The sequence below is a fragment of the Panicum hallii genome, chromosome 9 (assembly GCF_002211085.1).
Source record: "Panicum hallii strain FIL2 chromosome 9, PHallii_v3.1, whole genome shotgun sequence".
NCBI classification, from domain to species: Eukaryota; Viridiplantae; Streptophyta; class Magnoliopsida; order Poales; family Poaceae; genus Panicum; species Panicum hallii.
The window spans coordinates 65907116-65929651 of NC_038050.1; the positions used below are offsets into that span (position 1 = coordinate 65907116).

The 22536-nt window shown below is 44.5% G+C and overlaps 5 protein-coding genes across 5 annotated transcripts; 1 reads left to right on the plus strand and 4 right to left on the minus strand.

Annotated features, from left to right (window-relative positions):
• Positions 1–689: 689 nt before the first annotated feature.
• Positions 690–20418, minus strand: LOC112874260 (17.4 kDa class I heat shock protein). Its single transcript, XM_025937488.1, has 2 exons — positions 20358–20418; positions 690–1433 (listed from the first exon to the last, which is right to left on the minus strand). Coding segments are annotated over exons 1-2 (474 nt in total). The 5' UTR covers positions 20360–20418; the 3' UTR covers positions 690–961.
• LOC112874259 (17.9 kDa class I heat shock protein-like) lies at positions 2151–2868 on the plus strand. The gene has a single exon (XM_025937487.1). It carries the CDS (start codon positions 2246–2248, stop codon positions 2720–2722), a length of 477 nt encoding a protein of 158 aa, XP_025793272.1. The 5' UTR covers positions 2151–2245; the 3' UTR covers positions 2723–2868.
• On the minus strand, positions 3162–8764 carry LOC112874255 (LRR receptor-like serine/threonine-protein kinase FEI 1). Its single transcript, XM_025937481.1, has 14 exons — positions 8611–8764; positions 7757–8003; positions 7538–7673; positions 7282–7353; positions 7113–7184; positions 6867–6938; positions 6651–6722; positions 6498–6569; positions 6272–6366; positions 5111–5281; positions 4688–5020; positions 3977–4222; positions 3719–3852; positions 3162–3580 (listed from the first exon to the last, which is right to left on the minus strand). The coding sequence occupies exons 2-14, from the start codon at positions 7848–7850 to the stop codon at positions 3368–3370; spliced, it is 1782 nt and encodes a 593-aa protein (XP_025793266.1). The 5' UTR covers positions 7851–8003; positions 8611–8764; the 3' UTR covers positions 3162–3367.
• Positions 11699–16133, minus strand: LOC112874257 (SH3 domain-containing protein 2-like). Its single transcript, XM_025937485.1, has 10 exons — positions 15569–16133; positions 15006–15122; positions 14841–14910; positions 14599–14747; positions 14320–14421; positions 14042–14242; positions 13395–13457; positions 13103–13279; positions 12405–12479; positions 11699–12127 (listed from the first exon to the last, which is right to left on the minus strand). The coding sequence occupies exons 1-10, from the start codon at positions 15626–15628 to the stop codon at positions 11999–12001; spliced, it is 1143 nt and encodes a 380-aa protein (XP_025793270.1). The 5' UTR covers positions 15629–16133; the 3' UTR covers positions 11699–11998.
• LOC112874258 (17.9 kDa class I heat shock protein) lies at positions 19614–20387 on the minus strand. The gene has a single exon (XM_025937486.1). It carries the CDS (start codon positions 20357–20359, stop codon positions 19880–19882), a length of 480 nt encoding a protein of 159 aa, XP_025793271.1. The 5' UTR covers positions 20360–20387; the 3' UTR covers positions 19614–19879.
• Positions 20419–22536: the final 2118 nt, after the last annotated feature.

The following is a 22536-nucleotide window of genomic DNA, read 5'->3' on the forward strand; positions in this document are numbered from 1 at the left end:
ATAGTTTCAAATTTAATCAAATTTATATAAAGAATCACTAATATTTATATCTTCAAATAAATTTAGTATGAAAATATATTACATAATTAATCTAATAATACTTCTTTTGTAATATAAATACCAATACTATTTTAAATAAATTTGGTCAAACTTAAAATTGTTTAACTTCTCGATAGCGAAAGTTGTATTATTTTTAGAACGAAGTGAGTACGTTGCATCACTAGAGGTAGTATTTTATCATAATTTTAATATTTCGCTTTATAATCTAACTCATCTCTTAGTTATTCTTAACTAGAATATGAGCACGGCTCTTTTTAATTCCTATACTTAAAATTTCTAAACTAAATTTGTAGCCTCTTTACCACTAACCATCACTCAATCGCAGGCAGGTATGTCTGCTTCGAGATGGTGAGCCAATCGAGCAAGCATCCAATGCGTGCACTGGCTGAGCACGTACGTTTGTCCAGCAGGCTCAGAATGCTTCACCAAAATATCGTGGCTGCGTCGCAGCTTAAATGAGCTAATCAACCTTTTCAAATTTAAACAATTTCAGAGCTCATCTGCTAAACTTTCTTATCTGGGCGTCGGTGTGCGCTACCTGTCTGACATGGGGCTTTCTGTTGTTTGGTTCGTTCATTGGTTTTGCATCAGTGCTTTGAAGGCGAAACACACTGCTAATTCAAAACAGATTGCCAAGAAAACTAACATTTCTATTGCACACTTTATGATTATGAACGCTCAGTAGTGAGCTCACGACTCACGACACCATGGACTCAGACCTCAGACCCACAAGACGTCTCGACGGCATCTATGGAGGAGTGGCACGCCGGGACACCAGGAACTCTGACGAAATAGATTTACAGAACCAGACTGCAGACACTGAAACCTCAAAGCGACACAGCGGACGGTAGTTGGCACAGGTAATCGGATCTTCCTCTGAAGGCCCATGACGCATTCGTTTTTAGCCAGTGATCTGGACGGGCTTGACCTCGGGCTTCTTGACCTCCTCCTTGGGCACGGTGACGGTGAGCACGCCGTTCTCCATGGACGCCTTGACCTGCTCCGTCTTGGCGTTCTCCGGCAGCCTGAACCTGCGCATGAACTTCCCGCTGCTGCGCTCCACCCTGTGCCACTTGTCGTTCTTCTCCTCCTGCTCCTTGCTCCGCTCGCCGCTGATCTGGAGCACGTTGCCGTCCTCGACCTCCACCTTCACCTCCTCCTTCTTGAGACCCGGGACGTCGGCCTTGAACACGTGGGCCTCAGGGGTCTCCTTCCAGTCGATGCGCGCGCCGGCGAATGCCGCGGTGTCGGAGTCGGAGGAAATGCGCGGGAAGAGGCTGCTGCCGCTGCCGGAGCCGAAGGGGAAGCCCTGGAAGGGGTCCCAGAGGTCGAGGGAGAAGGGGTCGAACACGTTGCTGCGGCGGATCAGCGACATTGTCGATCGGTGGGTTGTGTGATTGGAGTTGTTGGTGGTTGAATTGAAGGTTGGAGTTGGGATTTGTCAGCGAACTTCTGTGCTCTGGAAGACGCCTCTGACCATCGCTTCTGCATTTCCTTGCCGACTCTGGTGCGGCGGGACGACACGAATTTATAGCGATCCGACGAGCGACGGGGCTAGGCGGCAGCGGTGGGCTTCTGGATAGTTCTGGCTCGCACCCGAGAGTGCTCGTTGCCACTGGATTTGGGCTGGGCCAGCAATGGAAGCCGGATTGTCACTTAGGGCTTAATTAGTTAGCTACCAAAATGTGAGTACGCTAAAATGTGAGCATGCTAAAATGTGATTACATCAATCTTTTTTATTAAAATGTTGGCAATTTTAGAAGGTGGATTTCAACCGAATAAGTGCCAAATTTTTTTGGTATCCACATTTTGGCATAGTAAATTTTGGTAGCCAACCAATCAGCACTTACTGCCACGATGACTGGACTGGTAGTCGAAGAAGGTTCCAGATCATTCTAGCAGGCTACAAACTGTATGAATTTTGGCCCAAATACAAGATCTAGTAGCTTCTAGCCCATGCAGCACCACACGAGATATTTCCGGAATTTTATTTCCAAAAAAAGGATATTTCCGGAAGCCCACAGCCAGCGCTCCCGTCGCCTGCTATAAATCGACCCGTCCCCGCGTCAGACGCTTGTCAGAACAGCCGAGGAACACGCACCAAGCCTGAATCATCGAAGCAACAGCAATCCCAGACTCCCACTCCGCATCACTCGAACACCAAGCAACCACCCACCGATCGACAATGTCGCTGATCCGCCGCAGCAACGTGTTCGACCCCTTCTCCGTCGACCTCTGGGACCCCTTCCAGGGTTTCCCCTTGGGCTCCGGCAGCGGCAGCAGTCTCTTCCCCTCGTTTGTAGGCACCAACTCGGAGATGGCCGCCTTCGCCGGCGCCCGCATCGACTGGAAGGAGACCCCGGAGGCGCACGTGTTCAAGGCCGACGTGCCGGGGCTCAAGAAGGAGGAGGTGAAGGTGGAGGTCGAAGACAGCAACGTGCTCCAGATCAGCGGCGAGCGCAACAAGGAGCAGGAGGAGAAGACCGACACCTGGCACCGCGTGGAGCGCAGCAGCGGCAGGTTCCTGCGCAGGTTCAGGCTGCCGGACAACGCCAAGACGGAGCAGATCAGCGCGTCCATGGAGAACGGCGTGCTCACCGTCACCGTGCCCAAGGAGGTGGTCAAGAAACCTGACGTCAAATCCATCCAGATCTCCGGCTAGAGCCGGGAGCCTGGCTGCTTTTGTGTAGTCTGGAGTCGCTTGAGTCGTGAGTCTGTTCTTCCCATCTTGGTCCAAAATGCTAGCGTCCGAGTCCGAGTAGAACTTCAGGTGCTGTTTGAACGTGAGCTGTGGCTGCAGTGTTTAAAGATACCGAAGTCGAAGTCTTGTAATTTGTGGATCAGGGTCGAGTTTGCTCTAAAACCAGTTTCATTAAATTTCTCTGTGAGTTGCTAATTCCGCTGCTTCTCTTCCTTACTCGTAAGGTTAATTTGTGCCTGCCGATCACCATCATGGCAAGTTAGTTCTCTGTTCCTTACAAGTTCAGACCTCAACACATGGGATCTACAGGAAATGCTGGCCGTGCTCGATTCCCCCACTTGTGGAGATCTTGCAACCGTGAGCAGTCCGCTACCATCTAATGGCTAAACACACATCAGTCTACTGGTAAGTTCTCTTATTAAATCAACATAATAGCTCTGTAGCACAGGACGGATACATACATAGGTATACAGACGCAAAAATGTCACCCGTTGAACCAGCCCATTGGACACCAAACACCGCGGCAATGCATTTACACAGTATCTGCAAAGAATAAAGGAATGCGCCTCGACGGGAAACTAGGGGCAGTGTGGCTTGTCCAGGAGACTACTCTGAATCGTAGAAATCGCTAGGGCATGGCGTAATTACATCCGACTCCAGCATCTGTACCACCCTGTGCATTGTCGGCCGCTCCTCCGGCAAAGAGCTTACACATTGCTTGGCTAGAGAAAGCAGAGCATCTAAGGTCTCAATCTGCACACCTTCACAGTTGGGATCGACAATTTCCCTCTCCCGATGCTCACCAGTCAGAAAATTCAACTGCCAAAGGATAAGAAGATAATTTCAGGAACACGCTAAATGGACATATGGTCAGATGGAAAGTATTCGAGTTCCACAGAAAAATAATGGAACCCATGAGGTTGTGCGTATGAAAGGGAAGGTCATTACAGGTCATACCCATCCAACAATGTTTAATCCCTTCTCAATGAATGATGCATCAGTAGGCCGCTTTCCACTCAGTATTTCAAGTACCAGAACCCCAAAGCTGTAGACGTCAGTCTTCTCAGTGGCTCTGCCACTTTGCATGTACTCTGTGAACTTAGTCAATATTAGCTCAGAGCATTAACAGCGACATTTCAACAACAAAAATAAAGTCTCAAGTGGCATGAGCAATTCTTTTTTCTCATAGGATGCAATGGAGCAACTTCCACATACCTGGTGCAAGGTAACCAAATGTTCCTGCAACTATTGTAGTAATATGTGATTCTTCATCCTCTAATAGTTTTGCCAGTCCAAAGTCTGATACACGGGCCTCAAAGTTGCCGTCAAGTAAGATGTTGCTCGACTTAATATCACGATGTATTATTCGAGGTGAACAGTCATGATGCAAATATGACAAGCCTTTTGCAGCTCCTAGTATTATGTTAATACGTGCATCCCAATCCAACTGTTCAGACTTTTCTGCAAAGATTTATGGACAGAAACAATGTAAGGAAATGACACGAACCATCTAAATGAGAAAGCATAGTCAATCAGAGATTGGCATTGCACTAATACAATAATGAACTGATGTATATGACTTCCCTCATATTCTAGCTGTAATTCAGGTCTACTACTAGGATTTCCTTGGTCTCCACGATTGGAACCTCTGGCTAACACAGCTCTTAAGGTCGTGGTTTTGCATGCAGGTACAGATCCTGGACTCAGGATGTCCAGATTTCAATATCATCTTTACTAAATTGCTAGAACTAGTGTGTTTAAAAACTTCAAAAGCACAAAATTGTTGCTCACTTTGAGCAAGGACATGCTTAGTTTGTCATTTTGGCAAACGGACCGTTCGCAACCTTGATCATGTGTTGATTAAAATACAACTAACCATGAAATTGATCCAACCAAGGGAGATGACAAACAAAGATAGCAATTTACCATGCAATACTTCATCCAGGCTTCCACCTTGAAGATAGTCATATATCAACAGTTTGGATGAAGGAGAGTTGCAGTAACCACGAAGGTTGACCAGATAACGATGTTTAACACTTCCCAATATCTCAAGTTCTCTATCAAAGAACCGATCTAGTCCTTCATTTGTTTTCACTATTCGTTTCAACGCAAAGACATTCCCATCATCCATGGCAAGTTTATAAACAGTTCCGAAGCCCCCTGCTCCAATGATATTTTCCTCATCCATAGTCTCTAGTTTCTTGAGGATGTCTTTTGAGGAGTATGGAAGGTCCCCATGGAACATCACAACAGAAGAGCCTGAAAAATCAAGCAATATCATAATTCATAAGACAATTCCCAAAGAAGAAAAAAGTACTTGCAGAGGATATTCCATAAAATAGTTATTACCTCCGCATAGCTCAACCCTGAAACCACGCATATCTTTCTTTCCAAAATTCTTGTAAAGAAAGCAACCCCAGAAACACATTAAAGCCACCAATAGGAGAGCTCCAACTGTTGCTACTGCACTAATAACAAGTCTGGTAGAATTTTTCCCGTTCTTTTTATTGAACACGTCATCTGTTGTATGACAACACCAAAATACATAAGGAATGTCAGAAACTAGAGTTCAAAGGGGAAGAAGTTGAAATTGTTGGACACAAGAGGTACAGTTTTAGATCTTGAATTGCAACTACTGAAGGCCTCACATGGATAAACTACTGAGTGCAAGAAGGTTCCTTCAGCAGGAAAGGCACCTGTTCAAATTCCTTTAGGACTTGAAAGAGTTGAGGCTAGAATGGTTCCTATGCCAATCACGTTAGCATGCAGATTTGTATTCCCCCTTTAGATAACAAGTGGGGGGATTCTTTAAGGCCAATGTGTGGCTAAGAGCAAATCAACCAAATCAAACAGTAATAATATTCTCAATTCTCGCCCAAAGCATGGTTTCTTTTTTAGATAGATGCGCACAAGGGGATTAGAGGGTAGGTTGTTTGTTATCACCATATTTTTGAATAAGATAAAATATCTAAGGTCAAAAGGTTAAGGACTTGGTTTCAGCTTCACCATAATTTTTCATATTGTCATGTATTCTTCCTTGTTACCGTTTCGATATTCTATACAAGATTCATCTTTGATAGCATGCAGGCACATGCTATCAAAGAGTATTGAGGCAAATAAGAGTATCAGTTATCAGAGTTTAACACATAAGAGTGCTGCATTAGAAAGTTTTTAATTCCTCAAGTGGGATATTGGACCATATCAGAGTTTATAAGACTTAAAAGTGTGTATTAGAGAGCCTTAAATTTCCCAAGTGGAATATTGGACCACAGTTAGGCACATGGTTCTTAACATACTAAGATTAGAAGTTATAGCCTGTAGGTTTATCTGTTAACCTAAAAGAGAAGAGTCAAACATATCAACTTACAAAACTCGAAACTACCAAGAGCATGTAACCTACTGGAGTATAAACACACCACTCTGATATCAACCAATCAATCAATAAATAAATAAACATAATATGATCCTGCCACAGCCGTAAGAATGATGTTACAAAAATATATCTAGTACCTGAAGGTGACTGAGGACCATTTGATGGTGATTGAAGTGCATCTTTGCATGCTGAGTTAATCTGCTTCCCACATAAACCAAGGTTCCCAACGAAGCTACATTATCAAAAACCAAATTCAGTTGGGCTCCAAGAAAATGAGAATGTAGCATTGCTACTCATTGGAGTATGGAGAGGATTGTGTCTAAGATAGATACGATCCTGAATAAAACAGGGAAAATAACTCACGATGTCTCATTGAAATTGAGAAGTGAACCAGAAGATGGTATTTCTCCTGTCAGGAAGTTCATGGAAACATTGCTGCACAAGTAACATTTTTCCATAAATTATTTATAACCATTAATTTGCCACGACCATTATCAACAAGAAAAAAAAACTTACAATGATGTAAGTTTGGACAGCTTATCAAGAGAATGTGGAATAGATCCGCTCAACGTATTACTGGATAAGTCCCTGGAGCAGGAAAAAATTACTCTGAATTATTAGTCTATTTCGGGGGGGGGATCTGATATGTAGTGCATAATAAAAGATTAACACTGATACTTTGAAAATTAGTTAATAGTCCATTGAAATTTAAAAATGCCATTCTGAACTTACAATGCCCCAAGTTCCACCAGATCACCAAATTCTGAAGGGATGTATCCACTTAAATAATTTCCTTGTAGATACCTGCAAGTCATCGCACATCAGAAGAACAAAAGCCATTATTGTACAGTAAATCCTGGAACGCATAAGAAGCATGCAATTAATTGATCTGACTTAGTATTATTCATGGACTAATTTATACACTATCAACCCTTGGTGCCCTGAACAATGCAGACTAGTAATAATGAGAAAACTTACAATTGCTGCAGCTTGGTACAGTTTCCCAATTCAGGAGGGAGTGAACCATACAAACTGTTCCCCTGCAGTGATCTAGACGACAACAAAAAAAAACCATTTAGATGTATCACCAAATTATATAAACCAACATGAAAAGGTCACAAAATGCCAGCTTTAGGAACAAACTTACAAAGTTTGCAACTGATTTAACCTTCCAATTTCTGGCGGTATTGGTCCAACTAATCTGTGATATGCAAGAATCCTGAATGAAGCAGTAGTCAGATATTTATGCTAGTTTAATTCAACGTATTAAAATTTCATTCTCTAATGTTAGAAAAATGTTATCCTATAAAAAACCAAATTACTGATGCAAAACAGTGAATAGCTAGATGAAATTGAGCAATTCACAACTGAGTTAAAGTAAAAAACAGTTCTTCCATTCTTACAGATTAATCACTCTCTTGCTATGACTATCGCATCTAACACCCTTCCAATTGCAGGGGTCTGCATCTTGCTCGTGCCAATTTAGAAAGACCCCATCTGAATTTGTAACTGCCTTCTTGAAGGCAAGAAGTGCTTCCCCTGTACGAGAACATTGAATGTTAGCATTTTGGAAAAGGCGGGGAAAAAAATGCTCCGCAAAAAGCAACATAACCATCACATACCATCCGAACTCAGTGTTCTTGCCTCATGAGCAACAAGGTGCAGAATTATCAAAATGAAGAGGTAGCTGGGCTGTTTCCTTAGGAAAGAGCCCATTGATAATCAGCTGATGAAGCATATATAATCAGCACATACTATTCCAGTTTCCAGATGTCATTGAAGCATATTGGCGTGTGTGTGTGTGTCTTTCAAACCAGAGATGGACTTAACACGCGGCCACTACCAGCATGGCCAAATAGATTTCCGAACCTGGAATGCGAAGAATCATATGAATTAAATTAACTAGACAAAGCCATAATCAGAAACGCCTCAACCAATAAACAACCATGGCATCACTACATCAAACACACACTGGATCAAATGCAGTACATGTCAACGGCAGACAAGGGGAATTAAGGCAATCTTGTGATGCAAACCTTCCTAACTGGCATATGCATAATTGTTTCAGCGACAAAAGCCTTTAAAGGGGGGATGACAACTGGGGAGAACCAGAAATCCTCTACTTCAAACAGAGAAAACGTGGTGCTAACGCGCCCTGTCACCCCCGCTTAAATCCACAGCCACTCAGTTCTAGCTCCCAGCAATTCAATGCCTCCTTCAGAAACTTCCAAAAAGACAGGAAAAAGTCCAGCTCACCAGTCGGCACTACCCAACGCGCGCATGCATCCTGAGTCAGAGCCCGTTCGAGGCTCCAAACACAGTCCATCTACACGCGGCACTACCGACACGCGAGCCGAGCGCAGCAATCTGGGGGACGGCGGCAGCCTAACGCGCCAACATTTACCGCGGCGGCCACCCACCAGACCCAGCGCGAATCAGCAGGAACAGCAGCAGATCCGGTGCGAGAACAGCGTACCTGCGCCGCGCGGACGCCGGCGGGAAGCACCGCGGCGATCTGGGGACGGGGCTCGGGCGCGCTGCCGCGGCGGCGAGCGGGGGGGCAGACAGGCGACGACGGCCGGACGACACGGTAGCGGCGGGAGGTGTGGCGAGGGGACGGAGGGAGGGCCGGAGGGCGACGAAAGGGCTGGAGGGATTAGGCGGCCGCTGCTGTGCTGAGGCGCCGAGCAGTGTACTGGGAACTGGACCTGGGTGGGCGGGCGAGCGAGCGTGCGAGGGAGGAGGGGGTGGTGGGAGTGAGGCGAGGCCGGGGGCCGTGAGGCGAGCGGTTTTGTCCGCGTGCGGTGGTGGGCGAGGGAGGAACGGGACACGGGACGAACAGCTAATCAGCCCCCGATTTTTGCTCGTCGCACCGCTTTCCCTGCCTTTTTCTTCTCCCCCCGCTGCCTTTTCTTCCCCGTCGGCTCGTCGCTAAAATCAATTGAGCAATCAGGGGCGCATGTACGTGTATGGCATGCGGGCTGAAAATGACATAACGTTTGGGGCCGAGAAAGCGAGAGATTCCTCCCGTGAAAGAGAGGGAGCGTTTCTAGCTGCGATGGGTGTTGCATGCCCTAGAGGGCCTAGACCGTTTGGTGAAAAGGTTTATTTCATTTCTATCTCTTGTCAAAAAAGATATTTGATTTATTCCTTGGATGTGCATACAAATTAGATGTAACTTCTTAACATGGTCGTCCATACTTTTCTCGTCCTACGCTTTTACATATATTTGATTATAGCCAAAAGGACTATTTAATTTATATCCCTTGGATATATGTAGATATTAATTGTATCTTCTTGATGCGCTTACGTACGTAGTATCCATTGATATTCTTTTTTTATTCTTTTAGGGTGGAAATGTCTCTTTTTTGCCATCATCTGTTTTTTCCGCTTTCCACTTATGTATCCTCTGCCACCATTGCATACTCTTGTCTGTAAGAAAATTTAGTCTTCTTTTTCTATAAAAAATTGTGTGCTGAACCAGATTGAGATTGGTGTGATGCTCCAATCCAACTTTAATTTGTATAATGTAATATGCTTAAATAACACTTTTTTTGAAAGACGCTTAAATAACACTTACACACAACGTTGGAGTATATTCATCTCCAACCTTCTCCTGCACCACCTTCCACATGTATGATCATGTTAGTCCATCACTGATGCGCATGTAAAATGTAAGATGAAAGGTGGTCCCATAGAAACTCAAAAACCTTAACCATATTTGAACTTGGACCTTAACCCCATTGAAGAAGTTGACATAGGACCCCAAATGTTCAAAACCCTAAAATACTAATGCTTTAATGGAAAATTTTGAATGGTATTAAAACCTCTTAATAATTTTGGATTTTGTTTTTTTCAAAATTTTTGGTGATTTCTCAAGGGACGTGAGGATGGACACGATGATGATCTTGGGTGCAAGTACTTCCAATTCTTATATCGCGTGAGGTTTGATGTATTTGTTGTCGCAATTCACAAGCAACATTACCTGTGTCATAACTTTCATTGACTTTTGATATATTTAGTTTGAAAGCATAAAGCCCACGTGTTTATATTTGCCTTGAAAGGCATAATATCAGAACTTATTAATTTTTATTAATACATTATAATTAAAAATAGCGGTTTAAGGCACACATATTAAATATTTCCTAGTTGACTGAAATTTTGTTACCGAGATTCTCTTGAAGGCTTGAAGGCGTTCCCTCCAAAAAAAAACTTAGAAGGCGGTGCTATGGGTGCAGACACTAGTAGTACGTAAAGCGGAAGGAGGCGCTGCTGCGTGGGGCCGAAACCCTGACCGACGAAGGCGACCCAGAGGTTCCTAGCTGAGCTGTGCTGTCTCACACCCCGTGTCCTCTCTCGACGTGACCCTGTCCATCTGCCAAGCCAGCAGCCTGATTTTTACCCCGCCAAACTGCTGCTTCAGCTTGATTAGTAGGTAGCCACTTCAACCTGCTGAAGCGAAGGCAAAGCTACTGCTAGCAATAACATTGGTCATCTCATCTAAATGGATCATTACTAGTAAATAGTAATGTCAGATGCAAATAGATGTTACATCCATGGCCATGGAGTAAGTCAGGAAACTTAAGCACAAAGTGATAGTCATAGTATCCCATTCTCTGGCACAGTGGCATTGATGAACGTGAGCCAATGCATAGCGAGAGGAGAGGAACACGTCGCTACCATCCAACACCGGCTAGATCAGACAAGGCCGAATGGATAACTGGCAGGTCTCCAGCATCCATGACTTCCTTGCTGTTCTTTTCGATCGAAACGAGCGACGGCGCCGGGTCAGGCGGCCATCATAACTGCGCGAGGCCCCAACGGCCTCAGACTGGTGAGTGGGGAACGGGAAGCGCTTGGAACGCAAAGCCATCAATCCGTGGACACCACACCACAGCGCCCCACTTGCGCAATGACGAATTGACGATGCCCCTGCCCGCCTGTAGCCTGACGCGTGATGCATCTCTCGGCTCCCGCCTCCGCCGCCTGGCCTCGCCGCCGCATCCGCCAGGGGGCTGGAGCCGTGAAGCTTTCCGGGCTCCATGTGCTTGTCGCGGCAGAAAACAACCGTGGCCGGCCGCGCCAGGCCGGCAGCAGAAGAGATGCGAGGGTTTGGCTCAATAAATTCAGCCCCTGCGGAGTCGGGCAAAGCAGCGGCCTGTGGGCGGTGAATGATGAGGGGGAAGCAGGGGTTTCTGTGCCAGTTGAGGTTCAGACTTCGGATAAAGTTGCGTCGAAGGATCCAATCAGCGAGCTCCTTTTGCCCAGTCAGATGTACAGGGCGCTTCAGTTGCGTCCTTTGCCTATTCTATTCTCGTCGCGGACAACGACGACAATCAATTCAATTTGTATCTAGAGCAAGTTCTCGTTAGATCAACCTGCACAAAAAATTACAGAAGGTTAATAGCCAGCGAGTCCCATAGAGAAGAGCAAGGTTAGTTTCTGACCGGTAATACTTGCCTCCACAATTTTTCTGAAGAGAACTTCACCATACGTCTATACGATGCTTCTACATGCACAGTGTTTCATATCATAACCACCGGCAGACAGTACCAGTCTCACTGTTATGGAATCATTAGCATAAATTTGGCAGGAAGCATGATGTCCGAATATAAAGGGCAAGTTGACAGCTTCTCATCACCAATAGTTCTGTACATGGTCATATACCAAAAGGAAATCCTAGGGCCCAAAACTAAACTTTACATTCAGTTACCAAGCAAGGGAAAAGCCTAGTAGAAGAACAATAACCTGCACAGGAAGGTAAAAAGCTCTACGGAACACTAATCGCTCATCCAACATGTCATGTACAATGACGAAGACAAAGGACGATGACAGCAAGTCAGCAACCATAAGTACGCGATGGATCAAGTAGTCAGAAGTCCAGGCTCTATCACCTTGCTTGCCGGGGCTTTGTCCCTCCGCTCTACATAGGCAGATGGGAACCAGCCAGCCTTTCCCTTGCATTCCCCTTCCGACCAACCGTTTGATGCCACCTGTGAAGGACAGAGTGCTTAGTCAGCATTCCGGTCCCCTGGATATCTCCCAGAGAATTAACAAAAATATACGAACATAACTATAAGCTGTCTTCCATCTGTTTGTTTTCTTGCGATGGTTACAGAACTACACAATAGGATCCTGCCGTTATGGATTATAGACTACTTAGAAGGGAGCTATGCATTTATAATATATCTTGCTTCACAACTTAGGCCATGAGGTTTCCTACAGCATTGATAAAACTTAGTTGCCAACAATAACGCAAACCATCTGTACCTGGCGGACCACAACATATTCGCCCACGGATAGACTGAGCTCACCATCAGCCTGAGCATCGAATGGATGAATAACCTGCCCAAAAAGCAAGTCATGAATTCCTCAGCTAATAGAATATTATACTGCTAAGTTCAGCACTTAATACTAATTGTGCAATGCTATTTGTATCAGCATAACACAGGTGATAGTATTTACTGATGTAACATAAGACTGAGATGAAACATATTGTTTATGTGTCAAGCTTTGTTGAAGATGTAGCAGTCTGAACCATCACCAATCAAATCAATTGTTCACTTAAACTGGGTGTCCACAAAGTTTCAGGCTTGTCTTGTGTCCAGTAAAAACTGGTTCATTTCAGGATTTCTCACGCAACAAGAAATGGTAGCAAGTGACTGGAGAATGTGTGAGATTCATATCATGTATACATAAAATTAGCCATCAAAATGCTATATTGTAGGAGATATATCTATTTATTTAACTGGAAAGTAACGAGATAAAACTATGTGGCACTTAAAAAATCACCAAATTATCTAAATATCTTAAAAACAGAAAGGATAAACCTCATAATATAAAAGTTCTAATTCTAACATAGCATACTGAACTATGATGAGCTTAGAGTGAATATATTGCTAAAAGGTGACGCATGATATATACAAGAGAATGGTATTCACAACATGCTGTGCAAAGATCAATCATACCTCCCCAAGAAATTGTACCTCCTGACCATTCCCTATGGATTCACTAGGTTTAGTTAATACTGGTTCTTCAGATGTGCTATCTGAGTGCACTTGTGCTGGAGCAGTTTCTGATTCAGGCTCTGATGACTGTTCATCATAATGGTTTATTGTTTCATTATGATGCTTTGCAAGGAGCATCTGCACATATGAGAAAAATGAAAACACAGTGATCTTATGCATATCCAGGTTTAAGATATTGCAAACTAGCTATCCAGGTGAAAAAAGGGCACATTTTACTGTAACAGTTGTGCACCTCATCATGGAGTTTATTCAGAATATCAGCAGCGTTTTGATGATACGTTCTCTCAGCATCAACCTGTAAGAATGGAATAAGGGCTGTCAGAATCCATCTAATTCTTTATCCAAGAAACTTTCCGTGGATGAGTGATAAACTTCGTTCAGCCAAAATAATAAAAGTATGCTTAGGTTCACAGACACAGTTGCAAAATGGCAGTACTGGAACTCATGACTTATTCAAGAAGTTTCAAACATTTACTGTTAACAAGCAAATTCTACTACTTCTATAACATTTGAAGACAGTCAAAGGGGATTAGAAGACCCTGTATTAGGGTTTGCACTCGAGTCCCAGTTCTACTCTTTCAAAACATGGGATGATTGATTGATCATATTTCTAGGATTTTCTAGGGATGATTCCAACCCTCAAATCCTGGCTGAAAAGGCAGAACAAAGAAGAATTATATACAAGAGCTATGCTGAAAATAGTACCAAGGGATGGCAATTTTTAGAAGAAGCAGTCTAGCAACTAAGTGTAGGTTGTTGAGGTGTGAAAAGGCCTGAGAGGATTCAATGGTCACCACAGGCTCCTAATCACTGAAAAATGGATCATGCACCTTCACTTGATATATGAAGATTTTGAAAGAACAGTGACCCATAGCATACCATTGCAAGAAGACGTTCATATGTAACTTGCTGTTGCTGAGCCTCTACAGCCTCCATAGCTGCAGTTGCTTCTCTTCCTAATGCTGCCAGTGTAGTTCGGAGATCTGATAATTTTGATTCTGCATGTTGCAGTTTCATAGAGTTATCTGTGTTGCCACTACTTTCCTTGGACTTAAGTTGCTTTCTCATCACATCAGCTATCTAAGGAATAAAACTCACAATTAGTAGCTGGCACTAGACTCTATAGAACAGAAACTTTCCTTTCTATAATTTGTTACCTGAGACTCCATGTCTTGTCTGATCCGTTGATAACGGTAAGTTAGCAAGCGAGCATCTTCAAGAGGAGCACTCATTATCATTTCTCGGAGAGGCTCAAAAACCTTTTATAAATAAATTCAATAAGCTAAACAGCTTTGGTTAAGATCATAGGTACAATAACTTATGTGACTAAGATAAAACAATACGTCACTCTAAGGAGCATTTACAATCCTGAAAGTTATATCAACAAATGAAATTTTGAATTTTTTTAAATAAAGCAAGTGAAAATTTGCCATCACCTGCTCTCCAAGAACTTTAAGAAGATCCTCCCGCTCTTTCTCTATTTGTTTATGAGAATTACCAAACTCCACAGATGCCTTTGCAAGAGCAAAACCAAAATGTTGATTGTCGACTCCATACTTGCAACAATCCTCAGCTAGTCTTTTCACTACAAGAGGAACATCATATCATGATTGCAAAAATATTCCAAGATGGAAGCACGCACACATATAGCTGCAAAAAAGTAAGAACACAAACTCACCAATCTCCATCTGTTTGGTGCTAACAGCAATGAAACCTTCCACGCCTCGTACAATATTTCGCTGGAAATGCTACAAAACAGGAGTTTTTGCCAAGACAACATTTAAACAATCAGCTAGGATAGTATTTCTTGGTACGCATGTAGCAAACAGAAGTTATCTCATACCTTTGCTGCTCTAGTAGTACTGTAAAGCCTCTGGAGATTCTGGTGGCACTCAAGCTCCGCTTCATCGACAAGAGAAGGGTCTTGATTATATCGCGCACTGAACTGCTTCAAAACCGCCTGCATCATGATACATAATTCTCTCAAGGAGACCACAGAGACAAGGAATCAAGGGAATGGTTTACAGTTTATGCGAATTAGTGAAATAAGCTTCAGCAGGCACGGGCCAGCGCCTGAACTGAGCAGTGTTCAACCACCACCAGACTGCTAGGCAGTAGGTACCCTCCCTTAAGGACACACATAATTCAGTTCCAATAGGCAATAGCTTCTGCTCTCCCAATCCCACACACACCATCCAGAAACTCGAAATCCCAATCCCAAACTAAAACTACTTGTGCTAAAGCAAGCAACCGTGTGAGTAAGCACACCAACTAGAGGCTCGCGGCCGCCTCCTCTCGGGGACTGCTAAAATTTCGCTATCTCGGCGCGCATCCCACCCAGTCCCAGCCACGCGCGCGTGATTGGTGCGAAGCAGAATTTGCTAGAATTCGGAGGGGAGCCCGTACCTGCTGCTGCTTGGCGACGTGCTCCCGGAGCTTGCTGGCGTGCTTCTTCAGCGCCTCCATCCGCGGCAATCAACCACGGAGGATCGGATTGGGGAAAGCAACAGTGGCGCGAGCAGCGAGCCGAGGACTGCCCCGAGGGAAAAAAAAGGCAGGGTCGCCTGCCACTCGCTCGGGCGCTCACAACCGCGGCCGCCCGCGAGCCAACGGGAAGCCGCTGGAAAGCGGCCGCTGCGGGGACGGCGGGTCGGCGGCCGAGGCTGTCCCAGGCAGGCGCCGCACCGCACGGACCCGGCGCTCCGATGGTGCGGAGACGGAGGAACAGTAGCAGGGCAGGCGGGCAGCGCGCCGGTGTGGTGGTGTACAGTGGTGGTAAACCGTAGACCGCGCCTCGTCCGATCCTGCGCGGCCACTCCGCGTTTTGTTCCTTCCGGCCGGCGCGAGTGCGGTGGTGGTGTAGTGGTGTGTGGTGGGGTGGGTGAGGGAGGGAGGGAGGCGGGGCCGGGGCCTCTGCCTCGCCTGCTTCGCTGTTGCGGTTGCTGCCGTTGTCGCGCGCCTGGCAAATGGCAACCGTTAAAGGCCGGGAGTAAAATGGGCAAAAGGCGAGGGGAAACTGCTGCACGCGGCCGCGGGGGGGCAGGCTAGGGGAAACACACGCGACGGCGACTCGCCGGCTGTGCGCGGTGCTGGACTCGGCCTGCCGCCGGCCAACCAAATGGTCGGCGGCGCCCGTCGTGGCCGCGAGTCGACAAGGCGAGAGAACGACTCCGAGTTCGGACGCTGGCGCGGACGCGATCGCGGTTGTAAAGGGCAAGGAAAACACGGCATCGCCGATCGAATCAGGTGGCGATTTTAGGACGCACGCCACGGCGAGGATGCGCCCCGCCGTACGCGTCGGAGCGAATTAACCGAAAGTGGCGGAGGCGTGGAGTTGGTGGCGCCCAGAGGCTGCGTCGGCCGGCCGGAGACAACGCCGCGGTGGACGCACCAAAAGCGCCGCTCATGCTTACCACACGGGGCTGCCGCTGGGAAAAAAGGTGGGAGGAAAGGAAAGTCGCCGAGTCCACCGCAGTTCCGCGTAAACTTCAGCCGGCGGCCCATCTTGAGGCGTGGTTTCTGTCAGCATCCGGTCGCTTTCGCTTGGGACCTGCAAGGTAAAAGCTGGCCCGTCGTCTCACCTGATCTGATCTCTAGAATATTGGTACTGGGCCGGTCATGTCATCTCGAGTGAATGCTTTGTGATGCAAGCACCGGTTATTAGGGATATTAGTAATTTATTATCCGGATCATATGGGATGTTTCATGCTAATTAGGAGGACTAAATATAAACTAATTATAAAACTAATTACATAAGCTGAAGCTAATTCGCGAGATGAACCTAATTAATTCATCATTTGCATTGTTTTGTGTAGCACAACATGGTCAAATCATGAATCAATTAGATTTAATGGATTCATCTCACGAAATAATTTCTATTTACACAATTAATTATCATTAGTTTATATTTAATATTTCTAATTGGTGTTCAAATATCCATTATACTAAGTTTAGTCGAAAACACCACCTAGGCTTGCTAAGTTGCGATTGTGCAATGGACGGTCCACTTAGGCTGTTCGCTTGTTCCTTTCCATTGGAGTATTCGACAACAGGCCGTTGCTGTGATGACAGCTTCAACAAAGCCAATGATCATGCGGAAACAGAATTGGCGGAGCTTAAACAACACGATCCAGCAAATCATCTGCGAGAAATCCACCAGCCTGTCGCCCGCGATGAGCTGGTCGAGATGCGTGCCTCCTCGAAGGTGGAAGCAGCAAGCTCGATGCCATTTACGAATATTTTCCGATCAATTGATAGTTTTTTCGATATCTAGTACTGCTCCGGATAATTGATGGAATATCGGATCCGGATGCAATATAACCGATGCGGATATTGGATATCCGGTTGGATAATCCAGATAGTAAATTCAGATACTAAATTCGGATAATTGTATTATTTCCAATATATGCATTAATAAAAATCTGATTTAATCTTTTAAAATTTTTTATAACTAATTCATTCTAATCAGAAAAATATAAAATTAGCACCAAAATTTTTCTAAAAATATAATCTGTCTATTGGTACTATATTAGAGTTGAATCTTGTTTATTCCTAGTTCGAGAATTAAACTCGAATTCTGTTAATAATTCAACAATAAAAAATAGATTTATTCCATCTTTTTTAAAAGCATCCAATGTCGTATAATAGCTCAAACTCTAGCAATAATTTGACTGCTTTTACATATTTATGCATGTATGTTAATATCGTGTAATTGAGTGCCCAAAATGGTATGTCATCTTTTGTTAATTTAATTAAGTATGATTTTAATTTGAATATGGAGTCCTTGAACAAGTGAATTGATTCGAGTGCTTGTGAAGTATCATCAATATCATAAGTTATAATGTTGTTAATTGAGTGTCTCCAATCTAAGCTATATTGCAAGTTAGAATGTTATGTAACCGAATATCTCTCATCTACGTAGCAAGTTAGAAATGTTATGCAACTGTTTGTTATTTTGTTTCGTTAAGCCTAGTTAAAATTTGGACTCGTAAGGTGTTCGAATGTTATAACATATGTGATATGAATAAATGTGCATTTACTCGATATCGGAAGAAATATCCGTATCTGATAGTAATCGTATCTGGTTCGCTTCATATTCCATACACGTCTATTCATATTCATAAGCGAAGCAATCCGCATTCGTATATGTATCCGAGTCTATTCATATTCGAATCCGAATCCGAATCCGACGGAAATATAAAAACAAATACAATATCAATAGTATCTATCTGTATCCGATCCGTTTACGTCCCTATATCTATCCATCGTCGCAGCCTCCTCGCAGGAGGACGTCAGCCAACAGTCAAACGGTTAGTACCGCAGTCCACAGCGCAAGTAATAGCAGCGAAGAATGGCACCTGCTCAGCCGCTCAACGGTACGCATCATCAAACCAACACGGTGAATACAATTTGAGTAGAAAACGGGATAAAAAGATAACTGTTGTAGAGGGAAGACTAAAAGTGATAAGCTAACGAAAGATTAAGATAAGTAAAAGGCACCTACAAATCCTAGATTTTTGCAAGTACGACAATAAAATCATGGCTTATTAGATCTAGCGTAAAAATGATATGCCTCATCTTTTTCATGGCGATAATCACAAGAGGCAAACCTCGTTTTCTTTGAAAAAAATGCTAGGAGCACTGGTCCATCATTTAAGAGAGGAGATGTGGTCCATCATTTAAGAGATGAGGTATCCGCTCGACCGCGCCCAAACCTCCTCCTTGCTCCTTCCTCTCCGCTCCGGTAAAAATCAGAACAGTGCCACTGACAAAATGTGTGCTCAACTTGCGATACTCGTATGTAGAACTTGTGTGATTGTTTAAACTAGCCCCTGAACTTACTGCGCTCTGCCATTGTTTTAATTCTTCATCGTTTTTTGGTACAGTTAGGCATTGGATTTTTCGATTTTTATTTTCTTCGAGAAGTTAAGGATAGGATTTTGAAAACGGATATTATCGTGCCCATTTCTTGCCACATTGCAGTGTGTGTTGGCTTAGCCTCGCAATGCATCTTGAAATTCTAGTTTCACTTGCGCTGTTATTTATTTTAGATTGAAAAAATAGCCGCGTGCCAACAGTACATCTAATCTGGTCTCAGTCGCCTTAGCATGAGCATGGACCCAATAAAAAACTACTAATTTGGTGAGTTTGGTTTGATCCGCTCTCCTGTTCTTTTTATCGCGTGAAGAGTGCGGAGCATGAGATTGCTGCAACGCATGGGCTTATTAATCAAAGCTTAGGGACCTCCTTGAACTTCTTTTCTGAACTGATTACTTTCCTAGGAGAATTTTCTGAACTAACTTCTTGATGCTTAGATCGTCGAATCTTCGAGGCTCCGACGAGACTCACGTGCAAAAGGTCCAATGTTCTCGGTTTGACATCCAGCTGATGCAAAAATTTTGAAATTTGTTCCTGAATTCGGCGGCACTACATACCGATGACTCCGATCAACTAGCAGGGAATAAAACGAGAGATAATTTACGACAACATTGGAGTACATTATCAGATGGCGACCAAGTACTAAGTACAAAGACCACACAGACACACTAATGATCATAAACTGGATTCAACCATGCCATGACAGACGCAGGGACGCACATTTCAATTCGGACCCACATGCTCGAGCCCGACTTTATTTCGCCAGAACGACCCAGGCGGACTCCAGAGGGCGGCAGCATCATCCTTCACTCCATTACGCAGGCACGAGCAGGACGATGTCTAACCGGAGATCTGGATTGACTTCACCTCAGGCTTCTTGACCTCCTCCTTGGGCACGGTGACGGTGAGCACGCCGTTCTCCATGGACGCCCTGATCTGCTCAGTCTTGGCGTTCTCGGGGAGCCGGAACCTGCGCAGGAACCTACCGCTGCTGCGCTCCACGCGGTGCCAGGTGTCCGTCTTCTCCTCCTGCTCCTTGTTGCGCTCGCCGCTGATCTGGAGCACGTTGCCGTCCTCGACCTCCACCTTCACCTCCTCCTTCTTGAGCCCCGGGACGTCCGCCTTGAACACGTGTGCCTCGGGGGTCTCCTTCCAGTCGATCCGCGCGCCGGCGAAGGCCGCGGTCTCCGAGCTGGTGCGCGGGAACGAGGGGAAGAGGCTGCTGCTGCTGCCGCCGGAGCCGAAGGGGAAGCCCTCGAAGGGGTCCCAGAGGTCGAGGGAGAAGGGGTCGAACACGTTGCTGCGGCGGATCAGCGACATGGTCGGTGGGATTTCTGGCTGGCGGTCTCGAGGAATCGAGGATTCTTGAGTGAGGATTGAGTGATCTGGTGAGCTCCTGATCGTTGCTTGGAGTGTTTCCTGGGTCCTTGTCGCCGCGGCCAGGGGAGATTTATAGAGAAAATGGATTAACGATGGAAGTGGAGGAGAAAGTAGATTCTGGAGACTTCTCACGTGTTCGAGCTGGGGCAAGACGCCGCTGGATCCGGCCGCCTGGGCCGGAATGAGTGTAGGGGAAGGTGCTAGAGCTATGAGTTTTTTTCAAAAAGGGGATAAAAAAAAAATAAAATTCGAAAAAGGGGTGCCAGTTGAAGAAATTTAGGGAAATGGGTGCCTCCCGCCCGCTGGGAGGGCGGAAAGGAGCATCCCGCCCAACCATAGGGCGGGATGCTCAAAAAAAATTTCCAGGGACCTCTTCGCGAATAAGAAAACTTTTTTCATTCGCGAAGTGGTCCCTGAAGGAGGCCTCCCGCCCGGCCACTGGGCGGGATGCCTCCCGCCCGGCCACTGGGCGGGATGCCTCCTGGTGCACTGTTATTTCATGTGTATGTGTTTTCTGGCTTCTAAAATTCGTAACAATTCACAGAAAAATCCAAAAATAGCAAAACTAGTTTTTTTAGAAAGTAGATTTCAAACTCTATAACTTTTGTTAATGGAGTTTAGTTTGAAACAAAATACTTTTACTTCTATTTTAAAACTAAGATTAAGGAAAGTTTATCCATAACTTTAGGATTTCATGCTTTGTTGTTTATGAAGTTTGGTATGACTATTCTATAAACTCTAGGTACCTTTGTGCAAAGTTTCAAACTCAAATTTGATGTAAATTTAACTTCTTTTGTCTTGAATTTTTCAAATTTGAAATATGAACTAAACCTAATTATAACCCTTTTCTAATTAAAATCTATTGTTATTCTCTAATGTGATATTATTTAATATCTAATATATAGTCAAAGTTCTAAAACCTATAAAGTTCTAAAAACTATAATCTTATGCTCCTGGTCCATTTTTGTTATATTTTTTCTTAGATTATTTGTTTCTGAAACTATTTGAAATTCAGAATTTTTTCAAATATAAGATTCATTCGCCATACTCTTATGTATGCACATAAAATTTTAATTCAATTTTCCAAAGAAGATTACGGTATCTAAAACTCGTACGAAGATAGTTAAACGATAACGTTTGCAACGTAGAATCTAAATATTACGATAGTACAATACATGAAGCCATTTAAAATAAAATAATATGATAATGAACATTACAAATATTACAAATACATGAATCCAAATATTGTGTCTTCAGTCAATGCAGCCATTACATGAGAACAAGGTAAGTGCAGCAACTTGGGCCTCATGCATGAGCAACAACAAGTTCCATCGAACTTGAGAATGCACTCCTTTACAGGAGTTTGACGTCTCATGCCATGTCGCGCCCTATCTTTAGGAGATACCTCAAACTTGAGCTCCTGTGTTCCACATTGCCGTACATGGTGTAGCCGGGCGCTTTCTGCCTTCTTAGTCATGTATTCTGTTACCTTGAATCCAAAATTTCTGTCTGGATCTCGCATGAATACCTGATTTTTATTGAACCGCTCCCGAAAGTAATCGGTACACCCGCGGACAATGAATTCAACAATTGCAACCAGTGGAAGCCCACGAACACCTCGCAGCACCCAATTGTAAACTTCGGCGAAGTTGGTGGTCATTATACCGTATCTTGCACCATCGGTATCATAAAGTAACGCCCACTTCTCCTTAGGTTCATTCTCAATCCATTCAGAAAATTTTTTCACCGCTGAGCCAGACCTTCTGCGAGTACGTGCAGTATCTGTTGGCAAAGAGCACAAAGCCTCTGCTTCATCCTGTGCAGTTATGTTTTTTGATGCGTCCTCGGCTCTTTTCTTCCCGGTCAGTTCATCAAGTTTCTGCCACTGCTTGTTAAATTTTTGCTGATTCGTTTCCTTGCATAGCCTCTTGAACATATCCATAAGCTGTTTGTTCTTGAATTGCCTGAAAAAGTTTGCACCGATATGTCTCATGCACCACCTACTGCGAACATCATGCCACTTGGGTGGCTCTCCGGTCTCCACACACCCCTGCTGCAAATCTAGAATTGCCCTCAGTATGCCGGCGTGACGATCATGAATCAGGCAGACATCTTCC

Bases quoted from the DNA above. Each gene is read 5' to 3' on its own strand.
- LOC112874258 (XM_025937486.1), bottom strand. From the start codon at position 20,359: ATGTCGCTGATCCGCCGCAGCAACGTGTTCGACCCCTTCTCCCTCGAC.
- LOC112874255 (XM_025937481.1), bottom strand. From the start codon at position 7,850: ATGGGCTCTTTCCTAAGGAAACAGCCCAGCTACCTCTTCATTTTGATA. The intron at 6,939-7,112 runs GTAAGTTTTCTC...GATGACTTGCAG, and splicing joins TGTACCAAGCTGCAGCAATT to GTATCTACAAGGAAATTATT. The intron at 5,021-5,110 runs GTAATAACTATT...TTGATTTTTCAG, and splicing joins CAGGGTTGAGCTATGCGGAG to GCTCTTCTGTTGTGATGTTC.
- LOC112874259 (XM_025937487.1), top strand. From the start codon at position 2,246: ATGTCGCTGATCCGCCGCAGCAACGTGTTCGACCCCTTCTCCGTCGAC.
- LOC112874257 (XM_025937485.1), bottom strand. From the start codon at position 15,628: ATGGAGGCGCTGAAGAAGCACGCCAGCAAGCTCCGGGAGCACGTCGCC. The intron at 14,911-15,005 runs GTATGAGATAAC...CCTGTTTTGTAG, and splicing joins GTACTACTAGAGCAGCAAAG to CATTTCCAGCGAAATATTGT. The intron at 13,280-13,394 runs GTGCACAACTGT...TCATATGTGCAG, and splicing joins TGAATAAACTCCATGATGAG to ATGCTCCTTGCAAAGCATCA.